We start from the raw sequence: 22,721 nt of genomic DNA, 5'->3' as shown, positions 1-22,721 counted from the left end.
CAAGATTGTGTCCCACTTGTTGTTGATTCTTCACAAAAAAATGCAGTTTTATATCTTTATGTTTGAAGCCTGAAATGTGGCAAAAGGTCGCAAAGTTCAAGGGGGCCGAATACTTTTGCAAGGCACTGTATATATATATACACACATATACACACACACACATATAGAACTGTAGCTGTGGATCATCCTCTATTGACCCAAACATATTTTACTCCTTCTCAACAGTTGTGGGATACACACACACACACTAAATCCTTTACCCCCACACAACCATAAACTCACATTCTCAACAGTTGTGGGATACACACATACACCCACACACACTAAACCCTTTACCCCCACACAACCATAAACTCACATTCTCAACAGTTGCACCATCCCAGAGCCCAACTCAAGAAAGGTCCTGATTTACAAATGCACTTACTGTTGCAGCTGCAAGACTGTGCAAAAAAATGGGCAGAAATGTATTTAACATTGTCACGTCCTAGATGGAGGTAAAATGTACACCTTTTCCCTGAAACACCCACAACACGGTCCCCCGTATTGACCATATTCCCAAGCATCTCCATGCAGTCAGACTTTTGATTTTGTGCCACCAGGGTCACAATATTATACCTGAATGTCTGAGTGTGACCCCCTCCCCATGGGTTACTGCAGCTAGTGTTGCCAGCACTGCCACTGCCTGGGTGGGGGCACCCCACCGGAATCCCCACCGGCTAGGTACAAGGTCGTTGATGGCAGCTTTGTACACCTGTTAATTGAAATGCAATCCAGGTGACTACCTCATGAAGCTGGTTGAGAGAATACCAAGAGTGTGCAAAGCTGCCATCAAGGCAAAATATATTCTTGGGTTACTACATGATTCCATATGTGTTATTTCATAGTTTTGATGTCTTCACTATTATTCTACAATGTAAAAAAAAAACAGTAAAATGAATGAAAATCCTTGAATGATTAGATGTGTCTAAACTTTTGACTAGCACTGTATATGGGGGATAGAACCATCCCAGCTCTGCAGCTTTTTCTGAGAAGAGACAGAATCATTAGATCATTTGTTTTGGTACGGTCTCCATATGTAACTTGTTTTTGGTGGCATGTTCGGGAATGGCTGAAGAATTACAACATTTACCTGGAGCTAACTGTGCAAATAGCACTGCTGGGTGATTTAAAATGTTTATCTTTAATTTACAATTGGTGGAACCTATGAGAATAGAAAGGTTCAGAACTTTGTGAAACATCACAGTTGAAAAATATTTGGCAAATAGAAGTCAAACCTGGATTGTGTTCAGAGAGAGATGGGAGGGATTGAATGGAGCAGGATGGGACAAAAAATAACAAGTTAACTAAAGTAAAATATACTGTGCTCCTAAAATATATATAGTATGTATAAGCTGGAAGTAAAAACCTAAGTGTAGGGGAAAATAATAAAAGGAAACTATATATTTTATATATTTACGGCAGGTAGCCTAGTGGTTAGAGCGTTGGACTAGTAACCAAAAGGTTGCAAGATCGAATCCCCGAGCCGACAAGGTACAAATCTGCCGTTCTGCCCCTGAACAAGGCAGTTAACCCACTGTTCCTAGGCCGTCATTGAAAATAAGAATTTGTTCTTAATTGACTTACCTAGTTAAATAAATAAAATATTTACGAAAAAAATATATGGGGGATTAGAAATGTTGCAGATAATTACATTGGATGGAATCTACAATATTCAAGCTGATCCACCCCCTAAAATATGAAAAAAAATTATAAAAATTATAAGTTGGATAATAAAAAGATATACAAAAAATATAAAACAGCTTTACAAGGTAAAACAGTGATTATATTTACACTATTGTCTATTTGGAAGGAAAAGTCATGACAAAAAAGTCTCACAAAAAGGAACGTGTATTTAAGAGTTTTTATTTAAGCATATTTGATAGAAGCCATAGATATCAATAAAACAGGTTGACAATTACTTTTGTTTTGTTTTTAAAACTATGGTTGCAATTAACAGATATAATATTGTCATTATAATGGGTTTGTAGTCCAAGATTGTAATATATTACAAAAAAAATTGCATCATAACGAGAACATCAGTCATAAATGAAGTTTTACAGCACATAAACAACTATGATCATCATATCCAGTCAACGCCATCTACGACAGGGATTATAAACTAGATTTGAACCGCGGAATGATTTAAAAAATTATTATTATTGAGCCGATGGATGGTCAAGGTGCCGGAAACGTAATTACAAATCATTTGAAGCTTAATCTGTATTTTGGAAACTGCTAAGAGGTTTGCTCTTCAACAGTGTTAATAAAATGTGTTTATTACGACCAGAGAGTTTGTTATTATCATGTAGACAGTTGGATTTTAAAAAAAAGTTTAAAAAAAAAGGTTCACTATCAGAACCTGATCTCACCTGAGCAATATAAGGACCATGAGGTGGTTTTCCTGGACACAGATTAAGACTAGTCCTGGACTAAAATGCAAGCTCAATGCAGAATCGCCATCGAGGCTCAATCTGTGTTCAGGAAACCTCTCCTATAACTTGAATGGAGTGTGGCACTCTAAACTGTTTTACATACCAGAAAGGTGCAGGAAATGTACAGGTTACCAAAATCATTTATCTCCCTACAAAACCCAGAGATGAATTTACAAAAACAACAGTTTTATTTTTTTTCCATATCGGTGTCCGTCCCCATTTGATATATAATAGTTCATCAACAATGATATAACAACAATTATGTATTATGTGTTTGGAAATACAATGAATGTTAGTGTAGTAAATATCACAAGTAGAATTAAACAGAATATCTTTATATTAATTTACACTCTCCAGCCCCATTTTACTCCAATACTCTCCTTCATTTGAATAGAAATACTACTGCCTTGTCTCAGGGTAAATGAAACAGGAGGTTAGCTGGAGGCCTTGAGCTCAGGTAGGGAGTGTCAGGTTACATATCCCAGACCCATCCCTTTGCCCTGATGCCACTCCCCTGACCCTGGCAACAGTGAGCTAGCTGGGCATTGCTTCAGGTTGGAGGGGATCCATCCCGGGCTGGTGTTTCAGGTTGGAGGGGATCCATCCCGGGCTGATGTTTCAGGTTGGAGGGGATCCATCCCGGGCTGGTGTTTCATGTTGGAGGGGATCCATCCCGGGCTAGTGTTTCAGGTTGGAGGAGATCCATCCCGGGCTAGTGTTTCAGGTTGGAGGGGATCCATCCCGGGCTGATGTTTCAGGTTGGAGGGGATCCATCCCGGGCTGATGTTTCAGGTTGGAGGGGATCCATCCCGGGCTGGTGTTTCAGGTTGGAGGGGATCCATCCCGGGCTGGTGTTTCAGGTTGGAGGGGATCCATCCCGGGCTGGTGTTTCAGGTTGGAGGGGATCCATCCCGGGCTGGTGTTTCAGGTTGGAGGGGATCCATCCCGGGCTGATGTTTCAGGTTGGAGGGGATCCATCCCGGGCTGGTGTTTCAGGTTGGAGGGGATCCATCCCGGGCTGATGTTTCAGGTTGGAGGGGATCCATCCCGGGCTGGTGTTTCAGGTTGGGTGGGGGAATGAAATAAATAAAGATGTGAAAGAGAGGAGGGTTGTCTGTCTCTCTTCTCATTTGGTGGCTTGCCAGATGATGATGCCTAGTATGGTCAGTACTATGGACATGACCATAGCCAGAATGCACATCTTCTTACGGGACTTTTGCTAAGGGGAGAAACAGAGCAGAGGGATGGTAGGTTGGTGACAGTCGATGTGCAGAAAACATCATGGCACCGATTCATTTCATGGTACCTGTTACTGGTGACGAAACGATCGATTCGACGGCTCAACGCTATGCGGGCCGATCTTTTTTTTTTTCCAAAGCAGCAAACCGACAGCATGCTAGGTCGTGCTCAGTGGTGTAGCGGAGGGTATTACGCTGTATATTTTCAGTGGGCTTTGTGTACACTCACTCCTCAATCCCCACTGACGTGTATCAAAGTAGTGTAGGTGGAGGGTACACGGCGAATCAATCATGAACAACGTAGCCTACACAAATGCAAGTCAGTCAAATATTTGGCAATATATATATATATGGGTGTGAAAATGTTATGTTATTCGGCACCCAGGGTAGATAATGTGGCCACGGCGCTTGTTGAACCCGGCGAAAGTCGGATCAAAGGCTTCAGCAACGGACCGGAAGAGTTTAAGGGACAGGTTATGAGGTTTAGGCCCTGACTTGAACAGGTAGCCACCCTTCCCACTGTATATTAAATAGGCTGGGTTTCTGTACAGCACTTTGAGATATCAGCTGATGTACGAAGGGCTATATAAATACATTTGATTTGTCTCATCGCGCACTAGCGACTCCTGTGGAGGGCCGGGCGCGGTGCACGCTAACCAGGTCGCCAGGGGCACAGTGTTTCCTCCGACACATTGGTGCGGCTTGTGTTTCGGAGGATGCATGGCTCTCGACCTTCGTCTCTCCCGAGCCTGTACGGGAGTTGTAGCGATGAGACAAGACAGTAACTACTAACAATTGGATACCACGAAATTGAGGAGAAAAAGGGGGTATTTTGTTTTGGAAAAAATAAAGAAGAAAGGTTATACAAGAACAGTAATATTAGCATAGAAATGTAGCCTAGTCCTTGTTTTGTTACCCATAACTCTCCTCCACCAAAGCGCTTGTTGCTGATCTCAGCAGCGAGTAGCATCCAAGCCTTTAGCTGAGGTGAAGTGCGGGAACTCCTCGGGTATCCCATTCTCATGTAACGCTGTGCCACCAGAGAGACTGGATTCGAGCCCAGACTCTGTCGGTAAGCTTGTCCTATTCTGAACTCTGTGCTTATCCCTTAGCCTAACGTATCAGCCATAAGGGCTGAGCCTATTGTTTCATTCTAGATATCATGGTCCATGACCATATCATGGTCAATGCCATGATTTAGGTCATTCAGAGTACACGCCACCGTTTCTCCGAATTTTTCCACGCCCCTTTCCTACACCGGGAAGGCCATTTTGAAAATTAGAGTATACCCACTTCTCCATGGCATCAACAGCCAATCAGGCACGGGCTGGAAGCTATAACGATCCTCGATTGGTCAGTTGCACCATTATATATCGTGCTGTGATATCGCCTGGAATTTGCATCATGTTCAGCTTTTGTCAACTTAATGTTCTGTTCACACTTTGTTCAAACTCAGTTCGCCATGAGACGCTTTCCTTCTATTGAAATGTAATGGGTTCCCTCATTTTGTTGACAGTCATCGCTAGCTAGCTAGCAGCGGACACACACTTACTCTGCCGCAGTGATATTCAGCCTTACCTGGTAGTAGGAGGCTCTCTGGAGCTGTTCTGTCCCTCGGTCTACGTGGACCTCAGCACTCTCCACGTTGGCCTCTATGCTGTCTGTGGTGTAAACACAGAGGGTCAGACATACTGGCTCAGCTTGTTACTGCCTTAATAAGGTACGCCAGATTTTTTTTTTTTTTTTACACATATGTGCCTTCAGAACGTAGTCACACCCCTTGACTTTTTCCACATTTTGTTGTGTTAGAGCCTGAATTTAAAATGGATTCAATTTAGATTTTGTGTCACGGACACACAATACCTCATCATGTGAAAGTGGTATTATGTTTTTTGACATTTTTTACAAATGTCTTTAGTCAACAAGTATTCAACTCCTTTGTTATGGCAAGCCTAAATAAGTTCAGGAGTAAAAAAATTGCTTAACAAGTCACATAAGTTGCATGGACTCACTCTGTGTGCAATAATTGTGCTTAACACGATTTATGAATGACTACCTCATCTCTGTAAGGTCCCTCAGTCGAGAAGTGAATTTCAAACCCAGATTCAACCACAAACACCAGGGAGGCTTACCAATGCCCCGCCAAGAAGGGCATCTAATGGTAGATGGATAAAAAAATAAATTAAAAAGTAGACATTGGATAATATCCCTTTGAGCATGGTGAAGTTAATATTTACACTTTGGATGATGTTTCAATACACCCAGTCACTACAGACATATAGACGTCCTTCATAACTCAGTTGCCGGAGAGGAAGGAAACCACTCAGCGAATTCACCATGAGGCCAATGGTGACTTTAAAACAGTTTAATGGCTGTGATAGGCGAAAACTCTGGATGGATCAACAATACTGTAGTTACTCCACAATACTAACCTAATTGACAAGAGTGAAAAGAAGGAAGCCTGTATAGAACACAAATATTCCAAAACACCCATTCTGTTTGCAACAAGGCACTAAAGTAATATCGCAAAGAATGTGGCAAACCAATTCACGTTTTGTCCAAAATACAAAGTGTTATGTTTGGGACAAATCCAACACAACACATTACTGAGTATCACTCTTCATATTTTCAAGCACAGTGGTGGCTGCATCATGTTATGGGAATGCTTGTAATCGTTAAGGACTGAGGAATTTATCAGGATAAAAAAAAAAAAAACAGAGTGGAGCTAAGCACAGACAAAATCCTAGAGGAAAGCCTGGTTCAGTCTGCTTTCCACCAGACACTGGGAGATGAATTCACCTTTCAGCAGCAGGTTGAATAATTCTTTATTTTTAAAGAATAATGGGCAAATGTTTTACCCAGAAAGATAAATTAATTATTATGTATTCATGTAAATTAGATACTTATGCATTTCATTTTTAATACATTTTCTACAATTTCTAAAAACATGTTTTCATTTTGCCATTATGGGGTATTGTGTGTAGATGGGTGAGAAAATATATATATTTAATAATTTTGAATTCAGGCCGCAACAACAAAATGTGGAATAAGTCAAGGGGTATAAATATTATAATACAGATAATTCAGTTATTATTTTTTTTAGAGAGTTCAAATCATGTTTCAGAGGCGTGGTTTTTATGAAGGAAGTAACTGATTGGGCACTGTACTCCAGTACTACAACAGTGATGGGACTCACCAATCATCTCTCCCTGATCATGGATCATCACTGCTAGATCCTTGAAGATCTGGTTCACATCCAAGATGTCCGACTGAAATGACACAATATAACTCAATAAAAAAGGCAACGCTGAAATAACACATAACTCAATTCCTTGTGCTCCCGAGTGGCGCAGCGGTCTAAGGCACTGCATCTCAGTGCTAGAGGCGTCACTACAGACACCCTGGTTCGAATCCAGGCTGTATTACAACCGGACGTGTTTGGGAGCGCCATAGGGCGGCGCACAAATGGCCCAACGTCGCCCGTGTTAGGGTTTGGCCGGGGAGGCAGTCATTGTAAAATAAGAATTTGTTCTTAACTGACTTGCCTAGTTAAATAAAATATAAATGTGATGAGCAGAGAGAAACAGACTGACCTCCAGCTGTCTGATGTTGGTCTCTCTCTCCTTGATAAGCTCCAAGTCCTCTTCTGTTATGGCCTCCTCTGTCGTCTGTGTGGTTGTCTGACCCCAATCTTCTTGGCTACAAAAAAAGAAAGAGCGAAGAAACACTTGTATGGAGAGAAGGAGATACAAACAATATGTAAGAAACCAGGCACCATATCCTGGAGTAGAGAAGTATCAAAACATCCTCCTCAGAGAGAGAAGCTTGAACCTACTTATCAAAAGACACGAGCTGTTCCTCAGAGGCACCATCTTCAGCCTGACAGAGAGGAACCAGACATTACTTGAAGTTTGATCATAGAAAACCTGCCAATGGTATGATACTCAGCATTCCAGCCATTGTTCTATCTGTATTTTCAAAGCCTTACAGAGAGACGGGAACCAGCTCTGGCTCTGGCCACAGACTCCTTCTCCTTCTGTGCTGCCTGGCGCTGTACGGCCTGGAAGTTGTTGAGGGCAGCGGAGAAATCATTCATCAGCCGGTCCTTCTGGATCTTCTGTTGCCTCTGTGGGTTGAGAAGAAGAAGAAATGGGTCATTCAAACACATTGTCCCTGTCAAGCGGTTGTCACTGTCACCGAGTCCCCCCCCCCCCCCAGGCACCGAGTTCCCCCCCTCCCCCCAGGCACAGAGTTCGCCCCCTCCCCCCAGGCACCGAGTTCGCCCCCTCCCCCCAGGCACCGAGTTCGCCCCCTCCCCCCAGGCACCGAGTTCGCCCCCTCCCCCCAGGCACCGAGTTCGCCCCCTCCCCCCAGGCACTGAGTTCCCCCCTCCCCCCAGGCACAGAGTTCCCTCCCCTAGGCACAGAGTTCCCCCCTAGATCTTGGGTCAGTTTTGCATTTCCTTCACTAACGGTTAAGGTTAGGACCGGGGAAGAGGGGATGCTAGATCTGTACCTATGGGAAACTTCAACCTGGAGCCATTCAAACACACAAAAGGTTACTCAAGGAACTCCCATTGTCATTGTTGGGATGTCCGTCCCACACACAAACCTGCTCGGAAGGTGCTGAAGATAGTGAGACGGAGCCCAGGTCTTTCAGGTGCTTGTTGGTCTCCTTGGCCAGCTGGTTTGTAAAGTGCTGTATGTGCTGCCTGAGAGAACATGAACAGTAAGGGAGATACTAAACTCTCAGGGAGAAACATAGAACACACACACACACTGTTCTGTATACAGCACACAACAAGTTAGTCAGTGTATCACGTAAGTAAATTACCAGTCAAAAGTTTGCACTCACCTACTCAGTCAAGGGTTTTTCTTTATTTTACTATAATAGTGAAGACAACAAATATGAAATAACACATATGGAATTATGTAGTAACCCAAAAAAAGAAACAAATCAAAATATATTTTAGATTCTTCAAAGTAGCCACCCTTTGCCTTGATGACAGCTTTGCACACACTTGGCATTCTCTCAACCAGCATCACCTGGAATGCTTTTTTTTTTTCAACAGTCGTGAAGGAGCTCCCACATATGCTGAGCACTTGTTGGCTGCTTTTCCTTCCCTCTGTGGTCCAACTCATCCCAAACCATCTCAATTGGGTTGAGGCCAGGTGATTGTGGACGCCAGGTCAACTGATGCAGCACTCCATCATTCTCCTTCTTGGTCAAATAGCCCTTACACAGCCTGGAGGTGTGTTTTGGGTCATTGTCCTGCAGATTGTCTGTTCTGAGTTCTGAGTTCTGAGGCTGGTAACTCGAATGAGCTTATCCTCTGCAGCAGAGGTAACTCTGGGTCTTCCTTTCCTGTGGCGGTCCTCATGAGAGCCAGTTTCATCATAGCCCTTGATGAGTTTTGCGACTGCAAAGCTGTCATCAAGGCAAAGGGTGGCTACTTTTAATCATCTCAAACATAACATATTTTGATTTGTTTAACACTTTTTTGGTTACTACATGATTCCATATGTGCTATTTCATAGTTTTGATGTCTTCACTATTATTTTACAATGTAGAAAATAGTAAAAATAAAGAAAAAAACCTGGAATGAGTAGGTGTGTCCAAACTTGACTAGTACTGTATGTACATTAATACGTTTATCAGCGTATGTACAAGCAAAACATTTTGAGAATACTTACAGACGGTCCTGCAGTTCGCTTGTGTCTTGCCTCGTCCCCAGCTGAGTCACCATGCTCTTTATCTGAGCAGCTGGGAAGAGAGAAGACGTACATTCTCTAAACTGTAGGCCAGGGCTGCCTAACCCTCTTCCTGGTGATCTACTGTCCTGTAAGTTCAGTCCAACCTTCTTCCTGGTGATCTATAGTCTTGTGGGTTTTCAGTCCAACCCTCTTCCTGGTGATCTATAGTCTTGTAGGTTTTCAGTCCAACCCTCTTCCTGGTGATCTATAGTCTTGTAGGTTTTCAGTCCAACCCTCTTCCTGGTGATCTATAGTCTTGTAGGTTTTCAGTCCAACCCTCTTCCTGGTGATCTATAGTCTTGTGGGTTTTCAGTCCAACCTTCTTCCTGGTGATCTATAGTCTTGTGGGTTTTCAGTCCAACCCTCTTCCTGGTGATCTATAGTCTTGTGGGTTTTCAGTCCAACCCTAATTTAACACACCTGATTCTACTAATTAGCTGCTCAACAAGACCTTAACTAGCTGAATCAGATATGCTAAATTAGGGTTGGACTGAAAACCTACAGGACAGTAGATCTCCAGGAAGAGGGTTGGACTGAACCTACAGGACAGTAGATCTCCAGGAAGAGGGTTGGACTGAAAACCTACAGGACAGTAGATCTCCAGGAAGAGGGTTGGACTGAAAACCTACAGGACAGTAGATCTCCAGGAAGAGGGTTGGACTGAAAACCTACAGGACAGTAGATCTCCAGGAAGAGGGTTGGACTGAAAACCTACAGGACAGTAGATCTCCAGGAAGAGGGTTGGACTGAAAACCTACAGGACAGTAGATCTCCAGGAAGAGGGTTAAGACTGAAAACCTACAGGGACAGTAGATCTCCAGGAAGAGGGTCGGGCAGCCCTGATGTAGGCTATAGAATACATCATGTATTGATCATTAAAGTACTGACTGAATTATCTTCATCACATCAACTCTTCTCTTTCTGCAGCAATTACTTACTGTTCTGTGTGATCTTCTGGATGTTTGAGCTGCATGTCTGGATGAGGGTATTGGAGTCCCGTGGCTGGGTGCGATAGCTGTCTGCTTTACTGTAAGACATTGCTGCCAGTGTGGCGTCCTCTTAGGTCTCACGGTGAAGACTGTTGGGTGGTTGCGTGGCAGGTGTATTGGGAAAACTCTGGGAGAGGAAGAAGTCGTTTAAAAGTTTTGTTATCAAGACAGAGATATACAGAGGGTGCAATTTGGGACACAGCCCAAAAAAATCCTATCCAGCTGTTAATAATGGAGAATAGAGCATGATGTCCACTATATAGTGCATTCGGAAAGTATTCAGACCCCTTCCCCAACTTTGTTATATTACAGCCTTATTCTAAAAAGGATGAAATAACTTATTTTCCTCATCAATTTACACACAATACCCCATAATGACAAAGCAAAAAAAACGTCATTATTTTAATTTATTTTTTGTTTACATATATATATATAAAAAATAAAAGAAATACATTTACATAAGTATTCAGACCCTTTCATATGAGACTCGAAATTGAGCTCAGGTGCATCCTGTTTCCATTGATAATCCTTGAGATGTTTCTATAACTTGATCGGAGTCCAACTGTGGTAAATTCAATTGATTGGACATGATTTGGAAAGGCATACAACCTGTCTATATAAAAGGTCCCACAGTTGACAGTGCATGTCAGAACAAAAACCAAGACATGAGGTCGAAGGAATTGTCGGTTGAGCTCCGTAACAAGATTGTGTCGAGGCACAGATCTGGGGAAGGGTGCCAAAACATTTCTGCAGCATTGAAGTTCTCCAAGAACACAGTGGCCTCCATCATACTTAAATGGAAGAAGTTTGGAACCACCAAGACTCTTCCTAGTGCTGGCCGCCCGGCTAAACTGAGCAGTCGGGGGAGAAGGGTCTTGGTCAGGGAGTTGACCAATAATCCGATGGTCACTCTGACAGGGCTCCTGAGTTACTCTGTGGAGATGGGAGAACCATCCAGAAGGACAACCATCTCTGCAGCACTCCAACAAGTCAGTTCGTCAAATTTCTGCCCTGCTATAGCTGCCCCGGTCAACTGTAAGTTGGAGCAACAACAGCTTAGCTGCGAAGTGGTAGGCCACTCAAGCTCACACAACAGGACCGCTGAGTGCTGAAGCATGTAAAAATTCTGTCTTCGGTTGCAACACTTACTACCGAGTTCCAAACTGACTCTGGAAGCAGAGTCAGCCCACATAGGGAGCTTCATGAAATTAGTTTCAATAGCCGAGCATCTGCACACAGGCCAAAGTTCACCAAGCATCGGCTGGAGTGGTGTAAAGCTCGCCGCCACTGGACTCTGGAGCAGTGGAAAAGCATTCTCTGGAGTGATGAATCACGCTTCACCATCTGGCAGTCCGAAGGACAAATCTGGGTTTGGCGGATGCCAGGAGAACGGTACCTGCACCAATGCATAGTACTGGTGTAAACAACTGTAAAGTTTGGTGTAGGGATAATGGTCTGGAGCTGTTTTTCATGGTTCGGGCTAGGCTCCTTAGTTCATGTGAAAGGAAATCTACAGCAAACAATGACATTCTTGATGATTCTGGGCTTCCAACTTTGTGGCAACAGTTTGGGGAAGGCCCTTTCATACCAATATAGATATCGTTACAGATCGGTATGGAAGAATTTTACTTGACTGCACAGAGCCCTGACCTCAAGACCATCAGGACAAATTGGAACGCCAACTGCGAGCCAGGTCTAATCGCCCATCAGTGCCCGACCTCTCTAATGCTCGTGGCTGAATGGAAGCAAGTCCCTGCAGCAATGTTCCAACATCCAGTGGAAAGCCTTCCCTGAAAAGTGGAGTCTGTTACAGCAGCAAAGAGGAGACCAACTCCATATTAATGCCCATGTTTTTTTTAAATGAGATGTTCGACAAGCAGGTGTCCACACACTTTTGTCCAAGTAGTGTAAGAACTATTATCAAACGTATCAGTCAGGTTTGTCCTAAGATAGGCCTATTACAAAGTGTCACAAGTTACATATTAACAGCTAAATGCCTAGTCATAACTGGAGAGAAGTGCTGTCACAAATGTATGTAAAAGGGGCTTTATAAATATATTTTATTTGAGTGTTAAGTATGATTTAAAAGGTAATGACTCCACACACTTATTTCACGATCCATCCGGAGCAGCTCAAATACACATAGTAGCAAACACTATCTAGCCATTTAGGACAATCATTGGTTTAATCGATTTTCTCTTCCACAAGCTTTTAGACAGGAGAGTTCCAGGGAACAAACACAAAGTGCCAGGTCACACAGTAGCAAATCCGACAGTGTATTGAGTGACACACTATTTTGAAATAGCAGTTTCTCACTCCCAAAACATCAGACTGCCACATAACTACCTAGCCAGATATTGAGTAGGTAAGCTATTAAATAGACCACAAGCGAGATTTAGCCCTCGTTGCAGTCGGGTTTTTCTTCCGAATTTAACTAATGTTATGGCTGCTAGCTAGTTGGCTTGCTAGATGATTTACAGCTAAAGTTATGTAGCTTGCTTGCAAGCTAACTGGCTTTCCACAAAACAGCTGTTTAATACAAAGTTAATGAATGTTTCCAAATTGTATAATTTAATTGGGAGTTGTATTGCTTACACAGACAGGCCTGCTCTGATGACGTTGAAAATAGCCGCGCTAGCTAGCTAGCTTCAATGCTAATCGTTAGCACAAAGACATCAGATGCGTTACTCGGCTCCCAGCAAATTGTAGACGCTTGTCAACAAAATGTGACTTTTTTTTATTTCAAACAGCGAGTTAAACATTAACGCAGGTTTAAACTGAAAAAATAACCCAATCTTACTTGTTTAGTAGGCTGTTGCACATAAAACATCCGCTGTGCTTTCACTTTGTTCCTCCGTCAAGAAGCTAGCCTCCCAAAACTGTCAAATGACGTCATTGCGTACATTAAAAAAACAACCTTTGGGTGGCGCCAACAGTAATAAATAAGAGTAATTAAAATAAAAACATTAACGTACATATTGTTAAAAAAAATTGCCGCGTTTTACAACTTTCAATCGGGGGCAGAAGACGATTCCCTACAAAATGGTATTCAGAAACTAAACAAACTCAAGAGTAGGCTTAGTCATGCAAAATATGATCTCAAATCCTGTCCAGCGTGGGATTCATTCAATTGGCATCCCGTCCCTCCCTTTCAGTCACTGGGAAACCTTGTGACTCGTGGTTTTCTGCTGATGAAACCAGCGCTCTCACTTTGCTCAACAGAGACTGGGGCACATTTAGCAGTACACAACGTTAGAGAACACACAGATAGAAAAATAAAACCATCATGCCTCTGACATGTAGAATAAGGAATCATGTCCACTCTATTCATGCCATCCGCAGCGTTCCATAACGTTGTACCTGGCTAAACTCTCCCCAGTCTATGAGACTTTACATTTTTAATTTATTTTACCTTTATTTAACTAGGCAAGTCAGTTCAGAACAAATTCTTATTTTCAATGACGGCCTAGGAACAGTGGGTTAACTGCCAGTTCAGGGGCAAAATGACAGATTTGTACCTTGTCAGCTCGGGGATTTGAACATGAAACCTTTCGGTTACTGCTGCCCCAGGGTAGCCTAGCGGCTACTCCTCCTTTAATTTTGGTTGGGTCATTTTATAAGACATCTCTACCTGGCAACATGATACATACACGTTTACTCCATCTTTACAAACGCATATGGAAACAGACAGAAGGCAGTTTAACATAGCAGATTACACAATTACTCAATTGAGAAAAATGATGTCCCAAATGGCACTCTATTCCTTATATAGTGCAATACTTTTGACCTAACTACTTTTAGGCCCTAGCTAAAAGTAGTGCTGCACTAGAATAGAGAATAGGGTCCCATTTGGAATACATTCTTCTGTGCAGTTTAGCGAAGCATAACAAATGGAAACAGGAAGCTTATTCTTAGGCACAGCATGACTTTTAATAAAGATACACAAAATAAAACGCTTGTCAATTAAAAAAAAAAATAAAATAAAAAAGTATTGTAAAGCAAATGGCAGTTATGGCCAAGGACTGGGGATTTGTCTTTAACCTTTCCATGATCAAACATTTACAGAATATAATATGAAAGACCAAAGAACATGGCAAAAGAGGATATTGCCATTCCATTGTACGCCTCAACAGTAGACAGGTTCTGGAAGGCTACTCGTGGTTCCAAATGCTTGTTCTGAGGATTCCAAGGGTTGCCAGTGGCACTGGATAAGGGCATCATACAGTTCCTCACTGTGTTCCATAAACTTCCTGTTGGCTTCCAACACATCCAGCTCTGGGTTAGGATCTACAATGGAGGAAAAGGCTGGCTGTGATTATTTGTTGACTGATGTCAACAACCCCAGTCTCCTGCTCGTGAAACGAACGCCTTAACCATTAGACCAAGGAGGAGCACAAGTCTGACTCCGCTACATTCCATATACACTGGTAAACCCTCGGAACATGCAGGATATCAATCTAAGTTCATTATGAAACACCTCAATGTCAGCAAGTCAATGTCATCAAGAGACTTTTAGATAATAGGCCACAAAAGTCTGGAGAAAAACAAGTAGGAACAACAAAAAAATAACACCTACCTTCCAGACCATCCTCTTCAACAGCTTCATTTTCCTGAAAATGTTAAATGAGTTGGTTAATAAAATAGAGTATATTGAAAACACGAAGGAAATGACAATGCATTCAGGTGTCAATATTGTCTAAGAAGTTGTAGTGACGTTGAGCTACGTAACAAACCAAATCAAATTGTATTGGTCACATGCACATATTTTGCAGATGTTATTGCGGGTGTAGCAAAACACTTGTGCTCCAACAGTGCAGTAATATCTAAAAATTCACAACAATACACAAATCTAAAGTAAAATAATGGATAATATATATATATATATATATATATATATAAGAACGAGCAATGTCGGAGTGACATTGACTAAAATACAGTAGACTACATATGAAATGAGTAAAGCAGTATGTAAACATTAGTTTAGTGACTAGTGTTTCATTATTAAAGTGAACAGTGATTCCATGTGTACGTACAGTTGAAGTCGGAAGATTACATACACAGTAGCCAAATACATTTAAACTCAGTTTCACAATTTCTGACAATCAATCCTAGTAGAAATTCCTCGTCTTAGGTCAGTTAGAATCACCACTTAACTTAAAATGTGAAATGTCAGAATAATAGGAGAAAATCATTTATTTCAGCTTTTATTTCTTTCATTACACTCCCAGTGGGTCAGAAGTTTACATGCACTCAATTAGTATTTGGTAGCATTGCCTTTAAATTGTTTAACTTGGGTCAAACGTTTAGGGTAGCCTTCCACAAGCTTCCCACAATAAGTTGGGGGAATTTTGGGCCATTCCTCCTGACAGAGCTTGTGTAACCGAGTCAGGTTTGTCGGCCTCCTTGCCCACACACGCTTTTTCAGTTCTGCCCACACATTTTGTATGGGATTGAGGTCAGGGCTTTGTGATGGCCACTCCAATACCTTGACTTTATTGTCCTTAAGCCATTTTGCCACAACTTTGGAAGTATGCTTGGGGTCATTGTCCATTTGGAAGGCCCATTTGCGTCCAAGCTTTATCTTCCTGACTGATGTCTTGAGATGTTGCTTCAATGTCTCCATGTTATTTTCCAACCACATGATGCTATCTATTTTGTGAAGTGCACCAGTCCTACCTGCAGCAAAGCATCCCCACAACATGATGCTGCCACCCCCGTGCTTCACAGTTGGAATGGTGTTCTTCAGCTTGCAAGCCTCCCCCTTTTTCCTCCAAACACAACGATGGTCATTATTGCCAAACAATTCTATTTTTGTTTCATCAGACCAGAGGACATTTCTCCAAAAAGTACAATCTTTGTCCCCATGTGTAGTTGCAAACTGTAGTCTGGCTTTTTAAAAATGGCGGTTTTGGAACAGTGGCTTCTTCGTTGCTGAGCGGTCTTTCAGGTTATGTCGATAAAGGACTCGTTTTACTGTGGATATAGATACTTTTGTACCCGTTTCCTCCAGCATCTTCACAAGGTCCTTTGCTGTTATTCTGGGATTGATATGCACTTTTCACACCAAAGTACATTCATCTCTAGGACACAGAACGCGTCTCCTTCCTGAGCGGTATGACGGCTGTGTGGTCCCATGGTGTTTATACTTGCGTACTATTGTTTGTAAAGATGAACGTAGTACCTTCAGGTGTTTGGAAATTGCTCCCAAGGATGAATCAGACTTGTGGAGGTCTACAGTCTTTTTTCTGAGGTCTTGGCTGATTTCTTTTGATTTTCCCATGATATCAGGCAAAGAGGCACTGAGTTTGAAGGTAGGCCTTGAAATACATCCACAGGTAAACCTCCAATAGGCTAATTGACGTCATTTGAGTCTAAAGCCATGACATCATTTTCTGTAATTTTCCAAGCTGTTTACAGACACAGTCAACATAGTGTATGTAAACTTCTGACCCACTGGAATTGGGATACAGTGAATTGTAAGTGAAATAATATTGTCTGTAAACAATTGTTGGAAATACTACTTGTGTCATGCACAAAGTAGATGTCCTAACTGACTTGCCAAAACTATAGTTGTCTGGTCTGGTCTGTGCATGCTCTTAGGACGTGGCTAGGGATGTTGTCTGGGCCGGGAGCCTTGCAAGGGTTAACATGTTTAAATATCTTACTCACTTCGGCCACAGAGAACGAGAGCCCACAGTCCTTTGGAGCACGCCACGTCAGTGGCACTGTGTTATCCTCAAAGCGAGAGAAGAAGGTGTTTAGCTAGTCCGGAAGCAAGACGCCAGTGTCCGCGACGTGGCCGGGTTACCCTTTGTAATCCGTGATCGTCTGTAGACCCACATACGTCTCGTGTCTGAGCCGTTGAATTGCGACTCCACTTTGTTTCTATACTGACGTTTTGCTTGTTTGATTGCCTTACGGAGGGAATAACTACACTGCTTGTATTCAAACATATTCCCAGTCACCTTGCCATGGTTAAATGCAGTGGTTCACGCGAATGCCTCCATCTATCCACGGTTTCTGATTTGGGTGAACCCAGTCAGTGTATATGTCAATGTTCTTCTCAGAGGCTCCCAGGAACATATCCCAGTCCGCGTGATCAAAACAATCGTGACGCATGGATTCCGATTGGCCAGACCAGCGTTGAACAGACCTTAGCACAGGTACTTCCTGTTTGAGTTTCTGCCTATAGGAAGGGATGAGCAAAATCGAGCCATGATCTGATTTGCCGAAGGGAGAGCAGGGGAGGGCCTTGTAGGCATCCCGGAAGTTGGAGTAGCAGTGGTCAAGTGTTTTAGCAGCGCGAGTACTACAGTCAATGTGTTGATAAATCTTTGGTTGCGTTTTCTTCTAATGTGCTTTGCTAAAATCCCCAGCTACAATAAATGTGGCCTCAGGATATGTGGTTTCCAGTTTGCACAAAGTCCAGTGTAGTTCCATGAGGGCCGCCATGGAATCGGCATGAGGGGGAATATACACGACTGTGACTATAACCAAAGATAATTATCTTGGGAGGTAATACAGTCGGCATTTGAGTAGTTAATCATGAAACATACACCCCTGCCCTCCTCCTTCCCGGAGAGTTCTTTATTCCTTTCTGCGCAATGTACCGAGAACCCAGCTGGCTGTATGGACAGGGACAGTATATCCAGAGAGCCATGATTCCGTAAAATTTGTTACAGACCCTGATGTCTCTCTGAAAGGATATCCTCGCCCTGAGCTCGTCAACTTGTCCAGAGAGTGAACATTAGCGGTGGATGGTGTGCAGAAGTCCACTCCGAATACCTCTTCTTCGCCAGGTATGTTTTGGAGCAGCCTCTGTAATAAGTTCCAATTGCCCCGGGGGTTACGAACAAAGGATTCAATTCGGTAATGTCGTATTCCAGGTTGTAATGCTGGTGAGTTACCCCCGCTCTGATATCAAAAAGTTATTTCCAGCTGTATGTAATAACACAAAAAACTTTCTGGGCTAATAATGTAAGAAATGACACACCAAAAAACAAAATACTGCAAAGTTGCTAAGGAGCTAGAAGCAGAGCTGCCATGTCTGTCAGAGTAATCTTGCCATCACTAGTAAAGGTGACGTTGAGCTATGTAAACATATCACCAGTGAAGGGGAAGCAGGGCAGCAATCTTACCTGTGCAAAATTCTGTGTGTAATCATACTGGTTGTAGTTGTAGCCGCCATAGTTGCCTCCATTCTGGTCGTAGCCCCAAGAGCCCCATCCACCACCATATGACTGTTGATTGTATTGTTGCTGGTTGTGTCTGTAGCCTCCTCCATGTGACCCCCACCCCCTGTTGTCTGATTGATTATGCCTAGTTCTGTGAGTGAGAGAAAATTATTGGTAACCGAGGCATCTGACAGTGATTATTAAAAACCCATATCTTCATGAGTTGAAAAACTATTATTTTGGGGAAAGATACTCTCTGCTCAGGTCTTCATGAGCGCGTTGCAAAATCTGACTAACAAGGGGAATAGTCAAATATTATGTTGGAAATATAGCTACAGTTTTAAAGGCTATAAAAAAAAAGGTGGTTTGGAAACTGAATGGGTTATGCTACAACCCTGGTTTTTCGAATGGCATATACACACCATGTCTGGAGATGGCTTATAACACAGTAACAGTAAGAACTGAAGTAAAACTGACTTGTTAGCAGCTAGGCTCAGTCGTAGGGGCTTGCTCCCAAGCCCCACCGCTCCCTGACACTCCTCCAGGGCCAGCTTTTGAAGCCTCTGGTCTGGGAACTGGACAAACCCACAACCCCTGGAAACAAGAGAAACGTTCAGACAAGTATACAAGTAAACAACTAGCTTCGTCTGTGAATATTCTTTTTGGGGTAGTGGAAGAAGTTAAGACATTTAAAATGGTTAGTGTAGAAGTAGTGACTCTTATAAATAGTCGTGGAAGAGTAACAGATGACGTTTTGGAAATGGCCGTATAAATTGTATTCACATCCTATTAGATCACATCAACCTTGATATATTGAAACCCTTCTATTAGGGATTATAACATCCTACTGGACTCACTTGGAGTTCCCCGTGCCATCCAGCACCACCTTCCCCCCACGACAGGATGGATAGCGGTTGTAGAAGAACTCGTACAGCATCCCGTCATCCACTTCAGGTGTGAGATCCCCAACAAACAGAGAATAGAGTGGACTGTAGCAAAGAGAAGGGGGGGAGTTGTGTGTTCATTTCCAATGTCTCTATATGGCATCTCATGACATATGAGACACATATCTCAACCAAGCTGGTTGATATACCTGCTTTCTCCTTGCTTCCCAAAAGTGGCCCGGTTTAATTTAAATCTTCTGGGCTGTGAAGTACAAAAAAGGCTTCCGGTGAAATGCTAATTTACAATATCATGACAATATGCATTCATTTATACAACAAGCGCTAATGAGGCAAATCGCATAAATATCTTGTTTTGTCTCAGGCTACCAAAAAGCATGATGTATAAACTGATACAATCTAGGTCTGCATTTCCACTGGGGCCCGGGTCAAAAGTAGTGTACTATTTTATGGGGATGAATAGGGTGCCATTTGGGATGCAAAATGGAATTCATAACATCCAAGCAGCCTTGTTAAAACGGTATATTTACCGGTGTGGCTCCTGGCAGTGCTTTTCCATTGACTTTACGAAGACACCTCTCAGCTGTGGCTTCATCCGTCAGCTCCACGAAGCAGTAGCCTGCTGCACCCCTACTGAAGAGCAACACAGAGAAGGGATATCAGTCCAATGTTGCATTCAAAGGATGGATTTTTAAACTGTGTATGGTGTGTAGCTATAATACAATGGTGCTAGCCTGGGTACCAGCCTGTTTGTGCCCTCGTGCCACTCCTTGTCATGTCAAAGGCACAAAAGCTCAGGACTCTCTCTGCAACCGGGTCGCCCCCAGGTGGTGCGGGTAGGCAACAACACGTACGCCACACAGACCTTCAACATGGGGCCCCACAGGGGTGTGTGCTAAGTCCCCCGGGGCGTTTACTCAAACATCATTATTCATTATTAAGTTTGCTGACAACACAGCAGTGGTAGGCCTGAACACCGACGACGTGACAGCCTATAGGGAGGAAATGGTGGTGGTGCCAGGACAACAACCTCTCCCTCCAGGTGAGCAAGAGAAAAGGTGCTGATCGTGGACTAAAGGAAACTGAGGGCCGAGCACCCTAGGACTTCAACTTGTAGGCAATCACTTTGGGTACTGGTGTCTTGCAGAATAATTTTATAACTGTTTTTATTATAAGGCTCCCCTTTTTTTTACTTAACCTTTATTTAACTAGGCAAGTCAGTCTCATACCCTCACCACCCTCCTCTCTTCCACCCTCATCACCATCCTCCTCTCCACCATACTTCTCTCCTCTACCCTCACCATCCTCCTCTCCACCATCCTCCTCCTCCTCTACCCTCACCATCCTCCTCCTCCTCTCCTCTACCCTCACCATCCTCCTCTCCTCTACCCTCACCATCCTCCTCTCCACCATCCTGCTCCTCTCCTCTCTTCCACCCTCACCCTCATTCCACCCTCATCTCTTCCACCCTCATTACCTCATTGTGACAGCCTTGGAACAGTGGGTTAACTGCCTTGTTCAAGGGCAGAATGACAGATTTTTACCTTGTCAGCTCAGGGATTCAATCTAGGAACCTTACGGTTACTGGCCCAATGCTCTAACCCAGGCCTGGGCAATTCCAGTCCTCTAGGGCCTGATTGGTGTCACAGTTTTTCCCCAGCCCCAGCTAACACACCTGACTCCAATAATCACCTACATTTGATTAATCAGGCGTGTTTGCTAGGGATTGGAGAAAGAGTGTGACACCAATCAGACCCTCGAGAACTGGAGTTCCCACCCCTGCTCTAACCAGAAGGCTACCCCCCCCCCCCCCCCCCCAAAAAAAGTGACCCTTGATCACACTCTAAATAAATTTGAAACAATTGTTGCAGCAGCACATGCATTGGCTGATAGGGAAAACATATCTGCCAATAAAAATTAGTTTAGGTAGTGACCCTGTAACGATTTCACCCAAGACATGTTTTGTTTTGTCTCATATATCAATATGGATATAACCTCTGTGTGATGAAGTTGTGCAACGCAAATGGCTACAACAAGCCTACATAGAGTGGAATTCACTAATACAACAGTCAAAATGCCTATTATAAAAGGCCTACAGACCATGCTCCCAAATACATTTCCCAAAAATAAGAACGCTAATTACTACACAGTACACACTTTTATAGGATTAGGGTTCCCCCAAGGCCATATCTCATTGCTTGTTTACGGATGCCAGACAGAAGACATAGGTGGCTACCTGTGCTAATTAGCTATCTAGCATGCTCCGACCACCTGTGTGTAAGTGGGGAGTAAGTGTGGTTGTCAACTGGAGGCACACACAGCTTGTGGATATGTGCAAAACTGCTACAGTAAGTATCTTTATTTGAAAGAGTTATTTCTGATGTGAAAGATACAGGTTATATCATAATGTTTCGCAAACCGGTTTAAAAGCTATGGTTAACTTTCCCAAATGTTTATAACAACGTTGGACTTGTAGTTCATATGGAGCCAAATGTGGGCGAATATAATCGCCGAAAACCCCTAACGTAACGTTAGGAGAAAGGGGTTAGAGAGCTAGTGTAGTTAACTCGGGTCAAACATCATGGATAAAATACTCACCCGGTCATCTTGTTGCGTATAATCCGTACACTCACCACCAACTCCCCCATAGTGCCGAAGGCTCGGGTTATGAAGTTTTCGTCCATGTAGGGCTCCAACTAACAAACAGACTTCATTATCATAACATGGTAAGGTTAGCTAACGTTAATTTAGCTAAGAGTTAGCTACCACATGTCCCTTGCAAATATTATAGACTGCTGCGTTTAGTTAGTAATATGTGTCAAAATGTTCCATCTGCAGCAAGTTAACCGATTTAGCACTACACTAAGTTAACGTCAGGTGGCTAGTTATGTTACTACTAGCTAGCATGCTAGCAAACAACTTAAGTTGAAGCTAGCTACTTAGCTTCAACTAGCTAATTTACCTACAACCTGAAGCGTTAAAAATATCGACTGAACTGGTTTGAGATACTCACGTTTCCCATCCATAGCGTGCTCATGTTAAGACCTGTAGTTGTCAACCTTATTTAATTGTTTTTACATTTACAGTTGTTAATCCCCGAAATAACACATGCAGCCCCTTGTAAGTGTCGTGTCGGAAGAGGCAACAGGGACGTTTCTGCGCAGGCGCCTTGAAAACAAGTCCAACTGACTGCT

The 22,721-nt window shown here is 43.0% G+C and overlaps 2 protein-coding genes across 5 annotated transcripts; both read right to left on the bottom strand.

Moving 5' to 3' along the window:
• Positions 1-1,886: 1,886 nt before the first annotated feature.
• On the bottom strand, positions 1,887-13,839 carry stx12 (syntaxin 12). Its single transcript, XM_036970689.1, has 10 exons — positions 13,252-13,839; positions 10,401-10,578; positions 9,403-9,472; positions 8,321-8,420; positions 7,698-7,835; positions 7,545-7,588; positions 7,303-7,408; positions 6,906-6,978; positions 5,288-5,370; positions 1,887-3,690 (listed from the first exon to the last, which is right to left on the bottom strand). Exons 2-10 carry the CDS (start codon positions 10,498-10,500, stop codon positions 3,598-3,600), a joined length of 807 nt encoding a protein of 268 aa, XP_036826584.1. The 5' UTR covers positions 10,501-10,578; positions 13,252-13,839; the 3' UTR covers positions 1,887-3,597.
• A 520-nt stretch (positions 13,840-14,359) lies between these two features.
• Positions 14,360-22,707, bottom strand: LOC110487875 (tRNA selenocysteine 1-associated protein 1). 4 transcript variants are annotated; one of them, XM_021559790.2, is made up of 9 exons: positions 22,541-22,707; positions 22,126-22,223; positions 20,058-20,160; positions 19,719-19,771; positions 19,483-19,614; positions 19,103-19,219; positions 18,590-18,776; positions 15,028-15,061; positions 14,360-14,738 (listed from the first exon to the last, which is right to left on the bottom strand). In XM_021559790.2, the coding sequence occupies exons 1-9, from the start codon at positions 22,562-22,564 to the stop codon at positions 14,578-14,580; spliced, it is 909 nt and encodes a 302-aa protein (XP_021415465.1). In that variant the 5' UTR covers positions 22,565-22,707; the 3' UTR covers positions 14,360-14,577. The 4 variants fall into 4 exon arrangements, with proteins under 4 accessions (XP_021415465.1, XP_021415466.1, XP_021415467.1 ...); XM_021559791.2 differs by having other exon boundaries at positions 20,058-20,157; positions 22,541-22,706; XM_021559792.2 differs by having other exon boundaries at positions 22,126-22,235; positions 22,541-22,693.
• Between the last annotated feature and the right edge of the window lie 14 nt (positions 22,708-22,721).

This window comes from Oncorhynchus mykiss, chromosome 32 (assembly GCF_013265735.2).
Source record: "Oncorhynchus mykiss isolate Arlee chromosome 32, USDA_OmykA_1.1, whole genome shotgun sequence".
NCBI lineage: Eukaryota > Metazoa > Chordata > Actinopteri > Salmoniformes > Salmonidae > Oncorhynchus > Oncorhynchus mykiss.
The sequence above is the reverse complement of the archived record's forward strand: the minus strand, read 5'-3'. Positions and strand labels throughout refer to the sequence as shown.

Bases quoted from the DNA above. Each gene is read 5' to 3' on its own strand.
- LOC110487875 (XM_021559790.2), bottom strand. From the start codon at position 22,564: ATGAGCACGCTATGGATGGGAAAC. The intron at 20,161-22,125 runs GTGAGTATTTTA...GTTGCTCTTCAG, and splicing joins ATACGCAACAAGATGACCGG to TAGGGGTGCAGCAGGCTACT. The intron at 19,615-19,718 runs GTATATCAACCA...TCTTTGCTACAG, and splicing joins GGGAAGCAAGGAGAAAGCAG to TCCACTCTATTCTCTGTTTG.
- stx12 (XM_036970689.1), bottom strand. From the start codon at position 10,500: ATGTCTTACAGTAAAGCAGACAGCTATCGCACCCAGCCACGGGACTCC. The intron at 9,473-10,400 runs GTAAGTAATTGC...CTCTCTTCCCAG, and splicing joins CCAGAAGATCACACAGAACA to CTGCTCAGATAAAGAGCATG. The intron at 3,691-5,287 runs GTAAGGCTGAAT...TTCTCCCCTTAG, and splicing joins AGAGAGCCTCCTACTACCAG to CAAAAGTCCCGTAAGAAGAT.